A 12,245-nucleotide genomic window follows, 5' to 3' on the forward strand; every position below is an offset into this window, starting at 1 on the left:
TGGTGGTATATTCAAGAGGGTCAATCGTACTGCTTTTAAATTGCTGGAGCCAGCACCTTTATTTTTTGTCATTTACTTTTATGTTGAGAGTCGGTGGGCGGCATGCTTTAATTTTCTGAGTACTCACGGTGGGCCTTCTCCGACAGCCCTATGGGCATATCGCGGGATGGAGTTAGCGGCTTGTACCCGGAGTATATGCGCACTGTGGTTGTAGTAGCACTAAACCAAAGACTTAGTAATGTTGTTTAGGTGGATGTGATGAAAAATGAATTGCATAGCATATAGTGCATATGGTTGTGATTGTTGTGTGGTCCTCTTTTTCACTTACTAAGCTAGTGAGCTCATCCCACGTGTGCACCTCTTTTAGGTGATTTTGCAGGTCACCAGCCTGAGGATCAAGGGTCGGGCCCCACAGTGGAATTCCCCGAGGAGGATTGGTGGGTCCCTGAGGACTATGAGCACGGCACGGATTGCACGTGCGAGGGTTGTGCTGTGGGACCACAGCAGTGACTCCATATAGGGTTACTTTTTTATTCTTTCGATGATCCTTTTTGTGTACTTGATATGTGAATTGTTATTCTTTTTGTGTAAATATCATGTCTGCGGGCCCACATGTATTTATCTATGTACCATAATTTGGTTATCAAGTATATATATTGGGGATATTTACAGGTAAATTAAGTCCTCTGCTGAACTGTTGAACATTATCTTAGATGTGTGTATACTGTGGTTGGATACTGTATCGGATGATCCTGGCAGGTTTGGGTTAACCAGAGTTAACCCTGTCACTGGTCCGGTTCCGTATGAACGGGGTGTGACATTCAACTTAAGTTGTTATCTTATTTTTTTAAGATTTTTAGAAGTATGGAATGGCTTGTAATTAAGGGGGAACAACTAGGGAGTATCCAAGTCTACTTAAAACTGTCTTTTTGTGGTTGTTATAAATAAATACAGGGCAGCAAATACAGCCCACAATTTTACTCTACAGAAATTTGTTTTCTTGGCTGTGATGGAACAGTGACCTTCCTTGTGGTGAACCAATCAAACTTTGCAATGGGAAGCCCAGATTGCAGTTCTTTTATTCTCTTGTACTCTTCTCTTATCAATTCTATTAAACTTACAGCAGTATTGCTACACAATCATATCTTGTAGCAGAACAAGCAGTACCCATAATATAACTTTCCTACTCTTTGTGAAATTTCTGATAATAGGTCATATACAGGTCTGATACACTTTATGATTCCATACATCTTCAGTCAGTGCTCTTAACTCTCTCCAACAATCAAGTTTTGATTTTTCTGGTTGAATGCCAAATTCCTATTCCAAGTTGGATTCAATACTTGCTATTTTGGGAGGTTATTTAATAATTGATATTTGTTGATCTGTTGGGTCTCATATCTACTATTGGGTGTATTGAATCTGAAACCTGATGTCAAAAAGATCAGTTACTAGTCAAACTTGAGGTCTCATACTCCAATCATTCCAGCAGATCCAAGTATCCAACCCATGAATCAGGTTGAAATTCTCAGCAGTCATATATTCTAGGCCATTAGAGGAGAACTCAACCTGCATTATCTGGCCATCTAAATTATTGATTTTGTTTTATGCAATTTCTCTTTAATCTGGATATTTGGTCTTGTTGGTATTGGTTAATAAATATCAGAACCACATTCAGGGGGGGCATTTTTATAAAGGACACAAACCAAAACGAGCAGTTCCAACATTTTCACATTACTACTTGCTTTATCGCATGTACTATATCTTCTAATTCCCTAGATTTTCACTTTAGAGAGATTAATACTCAAATAATAGAACCTCAAAATGACATGTTGAAGGCAGTGCACAAGCTACCATCTTCCAACTACTCTTGCATCACATGATAAGAATTAGGAGATAATTCCCCATCTAAAGGGAATTCCAGATTTCTACCCAAAAGAGGGGGGCATTTAGATTAAAAACAGAATCCAAAACCAAAAGTTTCAACATTTGCACAGAACAAAGTATAAAAAGGGACAACAATCTCTGTACCAAACCAACAACCAGTTTCCTTGGTAGCTAAATTTGTTAGAATTGCCTGAATGTGAAGTTGTACAAACATTCAGATACTTAAACAAAAAAGAATGTGAAAAATGGAAAAACGATTGATATTCAAAAGAGCATGTCACAAAGTTATTTTATTAAATGAACACCATGAATCTAGTTGTGGGAATTCTCAGTCGCAAGAAAATAAACAATCCAAACTCTCGCCTTAAATAAAGGAATAAGCAAAGAGTTATCAATGTAACACTTACCGAATGTAGAGGGAGACCCATAAGACTGAGGACACAATTTGTTCTTGGTGAAATCCATTCCCGCGGATGATGATATCTACACGTGGAACCAAATTTACATTCTCCTGTTCTCACGTAGTACTGGCATTCAAGTTGACCAGGTCTTTCAGGATTTGAGTGTTCCTTCTGAGTGCTGCTAGTAGGTCCAGCAGAGGAAGGTAGCATCTGGTAAGGTCCTGGATACACAGGTGCTGAGGGAGATAGCTGTGACACTCCATAAATTGAACCTGCTCCAACAATGTGTTTAGCGGTAGGAGATGCTACTGGACTAACACGTCCCTGCTTTAGATGGACTAACAACCCAATAAGAAACTGTAAATGTCTGTTGAATACCAGAAGAAAGGAAAAGGTTTTTATTCACGCACAGGATAAGGACCCCAGGTCGGAACTGGTACCAACCATAGAGGAAGCACCACAGGACCATACGCCCCTTGCACATATGAAACAGGTAATAATGGAGGCCTCGCAACTTGCCAGTTGACTACCCCAAACTGCTGCTGAGTAGGAACTAAAGGAGACTGCACCATCGGATAAAATGGGTTCCCTCACCTTTAACCTGCGATTTTTCTCCCTGGAACCTTCTCTCTCTCTCAGCTATCTTTCTTCTCTTTGAAACCCCTTAACCTGTGATCTCCTTCTCTTTGAATCCCCTTCTCCTGTGATCACTCTCTCTCTCTGAAACCCCTTCTCCTGTGATGTCTCTCTCTCTCTCTCTCTCTCTTGAAACCTTCTCCTGCGTAGATCCTTCTTCTCCTTCTCGATTCTTGTCTCCTTCCCCTCTTGAATCAGTGAATGCGAAGGTAAAGGATGTCCTAAATCTCAGCAACATGGGAATTCAGAGAGATGAGGGTTTGTAGAGAAGAGAGAAAGCATTGATACGAAAAGGGATTTTGGAGTGATTTGAGCGCGCAGCAAGTGGGAAGGGAATTAGGGCTCGGCTGTTGGAGGAATAATTTCTTTAATTTTGGGACAGCTAATTATCTGTCTCCAATTTTGCAACGGAAAATATTCGTCTTCAATGATAAATATGTATTGAAGTAATCATCTAGATTTCGATTTGTTTGAATGTAACGTGATTCAGAGATTTGAGCGCGCATATTTGAAAATTTCTTTAATTTAGGGACAGATAGTTATCCATCTCCAATTTTGCGATAGAAAATTTCCGTCTCTAATGATAAATATTTTTTTCAAATTTAACGCATTTTATTTTGTGTTATACTATAAGATATGTAGCAAAGGAACTATTTCTATCTCAAATGATTTTTTTAGAGACGGAAAAAATCCATGGTAATAGATATAAATTCAATTAAAATTCATTGTAGGAGATATAAAATTTAATTATAATAGCGACGGAAAAATTCTGTCTCAAATATTGGGACGGTAATATTTCTGTCCCATATATTGCGACAGAACTGTATCCATCTCGAATGGTTTATTTAAGGGACAGAAAGCAATCCGTTGTAATAGATGTAAAATTCAATCATGATAGCGATGGAAAATTTCTGCCTCAAATATTGGGACGGTAATATTTCTGTCCCATATATTGCGACATAACTTTTTCCGTCTCGAATGGTTTATTTAGGGACAGAAAGTAATCCTGTTATAATAGATGTAAAATTCAATCATAATAGCGATGGAAAAATTCCGTCTCAAATATTGAGACGGTAATATTTCTGTCCCATATATTGCGACAGAATTGTATCCGTCGCGAATAGTTTATTTAGGGACAGAAAGTAATCCGTTGTAATAGATGTAAAATTCAATCCCAGTAGCGACAGAAATTTCCGTCTCAAAGGTTGTAACAGTAAGATATCTGTCCCAACTGCTAGATATGCAGCGACAGAATTATATCCGTCCCAAATAATTTGTTAAGGGGACATAAATTTTGTTTGTCGCCAAAAAAGTGTCGCAAATGCCCTCTTTTCTTGTAGTGTGACCAATTCCTTACTTGAAAATAGTGGCTATGACTAAGCGACACCTTTCAGTGGCTATGTCCAAGCGACACCATACCAGCAAGGTTCTTTTTCCCTTTTAGTTTATTTTGATTCCTCTTTTTTAAGTTGCATCAGTAAATCTTTTTTATAATTAAAATTTTAAAAACAATATCAAATTAGCTCATGTATTATATGGATAGCATCTGTATGATATTTATGTTTATCATATTAAAAAAAATTGATTAAAATATTAATTGATCATGTCAACATGGAGAAAAGGAGAAAAATATGTCTCATGCCATTTTTGTAATAATCTTTACACACCTAATGTGATGAGATAAATATTCCACATTTTTATCCCACTTGATAAGCTTTTGTGAGCAATGGAGTTAACTTTGGTCACGTGTGGAATACCTAGTCACCCTTCAACCAAACCTGTAAAGACTACATTTGAAAATTGTTTGGAAGCTAAGAAAAGAGAAGGAAAAAATTCGAAAGCCTTCGAATTTGATAAGAAAAATAGAAACATAAATAAGCCTAAAAATAATCCTAATTACCAAAGTACCAACGATCAACCATCATTTCATGACATGGGAGGACTGGAATTTCATCTCCCCAACGGTCACAGTTTGAATATAGAGTTCCAAAGGCCGCTCATTTATAAAACATTTTTATTTCAATTAAAATAGTATATAAATTTTCTTTTCCACTTTCCATCGCTGTATATGGGACCGTTAATATAAAGTCAGGTGGGACCCATCGTTGGCCATGTGGCACCAAAACAAAAGAAGTGGGTCCCACTTACCGTAACGAGGTGGCACGTCGTAAGGAAAGGGGCCGGAGAGTCCACTCGTGCGGTGGACAGCAAATCAGCCAAATCCTGTGTCGGATCCTCACAGGCTTCGTTACTCGTTAGAGAGTAGAGACCCTCCCTTCACGGGAAGGCCGTGCTTCTCTCTCTCTCTCTCTCTCTCTCTCTCTCTCTCTCTCTAGCATTTTCTCTCTCTAACATTTTCACTCTCTTTGAATTCAAGAGAAGAAGAGAGAAGAGAAAGAGAGTGGACATGGGTCAGCCAGCCAAAGCCAGACCATCTTACCACCTATGCTGTTATAACCATCCAATCTGTCCAATCCCAAAATCCCTCGGCCACTCGCATTTCTAGGGTTACCGAGATCCGAAAATCTCTCGCTTAGCTCCTCTCTCTCTCCCTCGTCTGTGACAACTGACAACCCACATTTCAAATCAAGGAATTAAAAAAAAAAAAATTCCAAGAAAACAGAAGAGATTATTTTTCGAAATTCCGAGGTTTTTTTTTTTTAATCGTCAAAATTTTATTCTTCGTTATTTCTGGTATTTTCCATCTTTTTCTCTCTCCTTCCTTCTCGATTTTCCAGAAAATAGAATATTAGCAGCTTCTGTAATTGCTTGTCCCAATTGAGAACACAAAAGAATCAAAGGTCTCTCTGATCTCGAGTCTCGACACGCCGTGGGAAGTCAAGTCTCAGCAGGATTCCTGTTTCAAGGTTTGGATTTTGATTCGTTTCCTTTTCTTACTGCTGGATTCTGGCCTGTGTCCGACGCTTTCTGGTTTTTTTTTTTCCTTTTCTTCCCCTCTTTTACTTGGAGGAGTTTCTTGTTCTGAAAATTTGATTTATTTCAAGTGGGTTTTAATCAAATTCGTCTAATTTGGGGATCTGGGCTTTTGGAGATCTCATATTGGGTAATTGGTTTCTGAGATTCTTGATTTTGGTATCCGGACCTCTCACCCTCTCTCCCTCTCTTTCTTTTGTTCCCCTTCCAACTTTCTTTCTCATTAATTTCTCTTCTTTTTTCGTTTTTTTTTTCAGTTCATTTTCTGGATTTGGAGGGAGAATGTGAGTCTTCTTCACGTTGTTGCACTAACAGGGTTTGGATTTTCAACGAGTGCACTTTTCGTTGTTGAGGTGGGTTTAGGGGGTTTGGAAGAGGGAAGAAAGCAGCTGTCTTGGATTATATAGAATTTGGATTTGCAAGGTTTGGATTTTGGAGGAGGATTTCAGGGGTTCAGATGGTCACTAAAAATGTTCAGTGGTTGGCTAGGATCAAGGGTTTTGGTTTATGGATATTGTAAGAGAAACGGTCAGCTGATTCGGGTTGTCTAAAGGTTCTGGAAAATTGGACTTTCAGGAGGGAAAGAATGCTTGTTAATCTCTGCCCTTTATGCGTCAGAAGTTACAGGCAATAACAAGAGATTTTGCAGGGAATTGCAGGGGCCCAGAAGTTACTGTGACAAGAGGAGAAGGTGAGGTGGAATTATGGGCTGCATTTGCTCAAAAGGGGCCTCTAGCGATCAGCCTGCTGAGGTACAGAGAGAGAAAGAATCTAATAAGTCCTCCAAAAGGCTGGTTACTCCCTCTAAGAGAGAGGCAGTTGTAGTGGAGACTAGGAGTATAGGTAATGGAGGGTCTGATGGATTGGCATTGCTTAAGGCACCACAACAAGAAAATTCCAATTCTACTCCACCGATTCCAACTGATAAAGGAGAAAAGAAACCATTGGTTGTCCAACCACCACCAAAAGGCCATCATCAGAGACGGGCCACATTAGATATCAGCACTGGCCGGGGCCAGCTGCCAATGTCAAGGATAATTAGTATATCCAATGGTGCAGCAGGGGAACATGCTGCTGCAGGTTGGCCATCTTGGCTTACAGCAGTGGCAGGAGAGGCTATCAAAGGGTGGGCTCCTCGAAGAGCAGACACATTCGAAAAGTTGGACAAAGTAAGTTATGTTTATTTTTCATATGTGTTTTTTAAGTTCATGCTTATTTTTCCTTCACAACATATAGATTGTTATTTTTACTCCTTTGATTCTGAGTTTCCCTCCTCATATGCAACTCTTAGTTATCCATTATAAATTCTAGTACTTGATGTAGTGATAACCAGAGAAATTTGAATATTTCACTAAATCACTTTTAATTTTTTTCTTTAGTTAGACCTTATCTACCCCTAAGCGTATTTTTGATTAATTTCTAGCCTGTCTACTGATGGTATTTTATTTCCTGTTAAAGGGTGTGCAATCTTAGTGGGAAATGATGTGCTGATGATCAGCCTGATAAATTGATATATGTGGTACCAGATGTTTATAATAAGTTTTAGGTCATCTAAAATGTGCGAACTTGAGTCTTTTATGCGTGGATTGGAACTGTTTCAAAGGTTTAGGTTCACTATTAGAAGAAGAAATCGCTTAATTGGTGCATATTCAATTAGAATATCATCGAACGGACTTAAAAACTATTCAGGCCCATTCTTATTCTAAAATGGTTTTAATGTTGAAGTCCTTAAAGCTTTCTTATCTTCCTCTTATTATTATAGCGAACAACCTTTGATGTTCATATATTTTTCTTCTCAAGTGTTGCTTGGAACTTTGTACTGTTTCAATGCAATGCATCATTTTCTACTAGAAGCAAATTAGAGAATAGGCTTTGCAATTCATTTTCTTTCTTTAGTATGCCAAATTTTTATTGAATAAATGGTCGAATTTGTTGCTCCAATACATTGAGCTATTTGTAAAAGTTCAGAAGCTGTGTACTTAGTCATGTTCCTGAAAAACCAGCGAACTTGGTATGGTCTCAGATGAAGTGTAATAATTTAGTTGTTTTTTTAAAACTTCATCGTCAAGTACTTGATATATTTGGTTTGAATACATAAACTCAAAAGGTTTAGTAGTAGAAGTGTATCCTTTGAAAGATTATACAGTAGTCTACAATTTTCCCTAAGTATAATGTATCAGGAGAATTCTGAATAATCTAATCTCTCATTCTCACATATGCTGATTGGCTTGGGCATTCTACTGGTGTCGACTCTTTCATTGATAACGAAGGCCTCAGACACATTGAGTTGGGCATAAAAAATTTAGAAAAACTGGGAATATTAGAAGGGAAAATTTCCACTTCGCAGTCTAGTGTAAATAAGTTTATTGTAGTGCCCCACCCAACTAGCCACATGGCATAATGATGTGGCAATTCCAACCGTTGGATAGAGAGTAGATGGTCTGGATAGTCCACTTGTGAAATTTCAGATTCAACTTCAATCATATACTCACCCATGTATTGGAATGCATGGCTGATCATCCAAACAAAAAATTCAAAAAGAAAATAAAAGCACAAATTAATTTACCTCTACTAATGTTGGAGTGGAACATATATCAATCCCTCGACTGGGCCACCGATCTGTGTGAACCTTTTGTTTTGCAAACATTCTCCAATCTTTTTGAGATGTCACAAATCTGGTATCTTGTTTAAAGAAAAGGGATTATAAAAGGTTTTTTCGTCTTTCTCATACCTAACTTTTTTCCATACATAAATGAAATTCCTTTTTACGCAGATTGGACAAGGAACTTACAGCAATGTATACAGAGCCCGTGACCTTGAAACTGGCAAAATTGTTGCAATGAAGAAAGTTCGGTTTGTTAATATGGATCCGGAAAGTGTCCGTTTTATGGCCAGGGAAATCTATATTTTGCGTAAACTTGATCATCCAAATGTTATGAAGCTTGAAGGGTTGGTCACTTCTCGTATGTCATGCAGCTTGTACCTTGTATTCGAATATATGGAGCATGATCTTGCTGGGCTTGCGGCAACACCTGGTATCAAGTTTACCGAATCACAGGTGTCTGCTCTTTCTTTTTGCACTTTTGAGGAAATTGAAGGTTCTCACTAGGTTCACCACATACAATGGGTTGACATTGCAACATGGTGCATTGTGTTTGGATCAACCATGCAAGAGTTCCATCTATGTCATCAAATGAATGATCCTAATCACTTATTGTCTAAATATATTCCTATATTCCTGGAGCTTTTGCAAATTTCCTTTCTGAAACTTAAAGAAGATAATGACCAGAATGAAAAGGATAAAACATCCTCAAAGAAGAGAAAGTGACAAATCTGAAAATTATAAAGGACATATTTTACTAGAGTTCCTTAGTTTGACATCTGAATACTCTCTTTATGTGCCACTCAGCATGTGACTGAAGTGGTAGGCCTAGTTACAGTAGCATTTAAACTAAATTTATGGTGACTTGGTCACTTCGTCTAATTATGGTTTGGCTATGTGAATGTTGGTACTTGTCCTGGAATGCTGTTAAACACGCCATCCTTGTGATATTCCTAATAGTTTTCTTAGGGCCCCTAATTTCAATGAACTCAGCTAATATTAACTTCTTTCTGCACTTGCTATTCAATGCGGCACTCTTGTTTTGATTGCAGATTAAATGTTATATGCACCAGCTACTTCGTGGGCTTGAACACTGTCATAGTCGTGGGGTCCTACATCGAGACATCAAGGGTTCAAATCTTTTAATTGACAATAATGGTAATCTCAAAATTGCTGACTTTGGGTTGGCAACCTTCTTCAATCCTGATAACAAACAGCCATTGACGAGCCGTGTTGTTACTCTTTGGTATCGGCCTCCTGAGCTCTTGCTTGGTGCTACGGATTATGGTGTTGCTGTGGACCTCTGGAGTGCTGGTTGCATCCTTGCAGAATTGCTTGCGGGGAAGCCTATAATGCCAGGAAGAACTGAGGTACGAGTCGTGCATTCTGCTTGGTGCCTTGGATGCTTACACTTTTTATTTTATTTTTGTTTTCACTTTTAGAAACTTATAGCCTGCTGTCACTTCTGTAGTACTTGATGGAGGCCTCTATAATTATGAGCTCGATGAAATTTATATTGCACTCCCTATCCATTAGCTACCCCCTAACTTATACCGTTCATTAGCGCCCCATTTTGGGTGGGCCAGCCCAAAACTTTGATTGATCTGAAAGATCATCAGATTAATCAATTCATGTTAATCATCTATTTAGAGCTACATTATTATTATTATTATTATTATTATTGAGCATTTGGAGCTGCAATTTTGATGGCTAGTATCAGGTAATATCTAAAACAGACAGGAAAGATCTGGGTCTATCATCTTAATTTTACCATATCCCATCTGAATGTGGTCCACTGGTTTTAATCTCTTGGTTGTTTAGTGCATGGGCTATGTGTTCTAATATATGTGGTATAAGCAGCACCAATCTAAGTGCTCTTGTGATTAATTTTCCGTTTATAGAATTTATTCATGAGAAAATAATTAGATTTCTGTTTTCTTACATTGCATTGACTTGATTGGTGATGGAAATCTCCATATTCACTGTTACTAGGTAGAGCAACTGCATAAGATCTTTAAGCTTTGTGGTTCCCCATCTGATGAATACTGGAGGAAGTCAAAATTGCCGCATGCAACTGTTTTTAAGCCTCAACAGCCTTACAGGCGCTGTCTTCTTGAGACATATAAGGACTTCCCCTCATCTGCTTTGGCTCTCCTGGATGTTCTACTTGCAGTTGAACCTGAAGACCGAGGATCAGCTGCTTCGGCACTTAACAGTGAGGTAATTTGTGTTTTTTTTTGCTGATTGTGTGACAATGGTCTTGGAAATCTCTAAGTTGGTAATGTCTGTTTTTTTTTTTCCTGCGTAGTCTTGTTTGTATTGTGACCAGCAATCTTGCACTCTTAACAGCTAACGATAGCTTCTACAGAAAAAGCAATACTACCTTGTTTGTAGAGTTGTCATTTTTACATAGAAAATTAGGTCATGGTGTATTATTATTATTATTATTATTATTATTATTATTATTATTATTATTATTATTATTATTATTATTATTATTATTATGCTAGTTCATTGGCTAGAAATGATAAATTGATGTAATCCTGTATGGCTGGAAATAGTGTAAACTTCATTTTGATATTCTATGCAAATTAGTGTAGTGGTTACTATCGGAGAAAAATATATTCATGTTATAGCTTGGAGGAGAAACTCCTTAAATGGTGTTGGTATAGACCTAACACATGAAAAAAGAGAATGGTAGTTGTAGTATGAGTTTAGGCCTACACTCTGGCTTCTGTTTTTCAAAAAGAAGATGCGAGGACTTTTTCATTGCGGACGGCAGAAAGTGTTGCCCGGAAGTCCTTTCTTGTTTTGAAACAAGAAGTTTATTCACTTCGTTCAGCGTTTTCCTACTTTGGAAGCCTTTTTTATGGAATGTCAATCACTTAAGAAGATTGTGACCAATGGTGATTCCTTTTGAATTCTTATAGTTTCTATTCCTTTAAAAGTTGATTTATTGTATGCACCCACATGGTGTCGTAGTTTACCTGATTTCTTATCTAAAAAATTGTTTGTCAATTAAGAGGGTTGGGAGGGGGGGGGGAAGAGATCTTATTTGGCAACACTGAGTCTGAAGACTGAATATTGATGACACCCTATAGTTTCGATGGAATGTATAGCAGAGTTCATAGATAGAAAATATAATGTCCAAGCAATGTGAGAAGCACAACTGGCAAACACTATATTGCCACAAGCATGGTATAAAGTACCAATACTGTACAAACTGTATTGGTATGATACATATCGTGCTATAAGGTTTTGAGAAGGTATTGTACGATATGGTACAGTAACTAATAAAATTGGTATTGAACAGTAGCGACCCGTTTCGGCTGATACCACTCTAGACAGGTCAATATGGGTTGACACTGTCGAGACAGAACAGAGATGAAACCTGCAAACAAAGAAAATAGAGAAGCTGCAGAAAGCAGATTTCTCCTTTTTTTTTTTTTTACTCCAAAACCAACTTTGGATCCCAAACACGTAAATGATTTCAAGATCAAGCCCAACCCAATGAGTTAATAATGATTAGAAATAAATTTCATCAACATGAAACCAGATATTCTTATATGTGTGTGTGCATATCGATACAAAGTCGTGATCTTGTTTCACATCTGCTAGTAATTAAACTCTCAGAACATTACAGCAAAAAAAAAAAAATCTCAGAACTTCAACCTCGGTTCTTGATATTCAATTTAAATTTAACTTCCAAGAGCAGAATCAAGTATAAGCTCACAGAAATGTAATTGAGCATCCTATAAAACATTGAAACAGAGAGAGAGAGAGAGAGA

General features: G+C 37.8%; 2 protein-coding genes across 2 annotated transcripts; one reads left to right on the plus strand and one right to left on the minus strand.

Annotated features, from left to right (window-relative positions):
- Positions 1-1,951: 1,951 nt before the first annotated feature.
- On the minus strand, positions 1,952-2,857 carry LOC122084882 (zinc finger CCCH domain-containing protein 32-like). Its single transcript, XM_042653301.1, has 3 exons — positions 2,696-2,857; positions 2,292-2,609; positions 1,952-2,074 (listed from the first exon to the last, which is right to left on the minus strand). Exons 1-3 carry the CDS (start codon positions 2,855-2,857, stop codon positions 1,952-1,954), a joined length of 603 nt encoding a protein of 200 aa, XP_042509235.1.
- A 2,374-nt stretch (positions 2,858-5,231) lies between these two features.
- LOC122084883 (probable serine/threonine-protein kinase At1g09600) lies at positions 5,232-10,701 on the plus strand. The gene is made up of 5 exons (XM_042653302.1): positions 5,232-5,788; positions 6,113-7,024; positions 8,629-8,913; positions 9,510-9,827; positions 10,450-10,701. The coding sequence occupies exons 2-5, from the start codon at positions 6,560-6,562 to the stop codon at positions 10,699-10,701; spliced, it is 1,320 nt and encodes a 439-aa protein (XP_042509236.1). The 5' UTR covers positions 5,232-5,788; positions 6,113-6,559.
- The last annotated feature ends 1,544 nt before the right edge of the window (positions 10,702-12,245 follow it).

The sequence above is a fragment of the Macadamia integrifolia genome, chromosome 7 (assembly GCF_013358625.1).
Source record: "Macadamia integrifolia cultivar HAES 741 chromosome 7, SCU_Mint_v3, whole genome shotgun sequence".
NCBI classification, from domain to species: domain Eukaryota; kingdom Viridiplantae; phylum Streptophyta; class Magnoliopsida; order Proteales; family Proteaceae; genus Macadamia; species Macadamia integrifolia.

Coding starts and splice junctions, on each gene's coding strand:
- LOC122084883 (XM_042653302.1), top strand. CDS start 6,560: ATGGGCTGCATTTGCTCAAAAGGGGCCTCTAGCGATCAGCCTGCTGAG. Junction 8,914..9,509: donor TCAAGTTTACCGAATCACAG/GTGTCTGCTCTT, acceptor TTTTGATTGCAG/ATTAAATGTTATATGCACCA. Junction 9,828..10,449: donor TAATGCCAGGAAGAACTGAG/GTACGAGTCGTG, acceptor CACTGTTACTAG/GTAGAGCAACTGCATAAGAT.
- LOC122084882 (XM_042653301.1), bottom strand. CDS start 2,857: ATGGTGCAGTCTCCTTTAGTTCCTACTCAGCAGCAGTTTGGGGTAGTC. Junction 2,610..2,695: donor CGACCTGGGGTCCTTATCCT/GTGCGTGAATAA, acceptor CATCTAAAGCAG/GGACGTGTTAGTCCAGTAGC. Junction 2,075..2,291: donor TGGGTCTCCCTCTACATTCG/GTAAGTGTTACA, acceptor CTTCACATTCAG/GCAATTCTAACAAATTTAGC.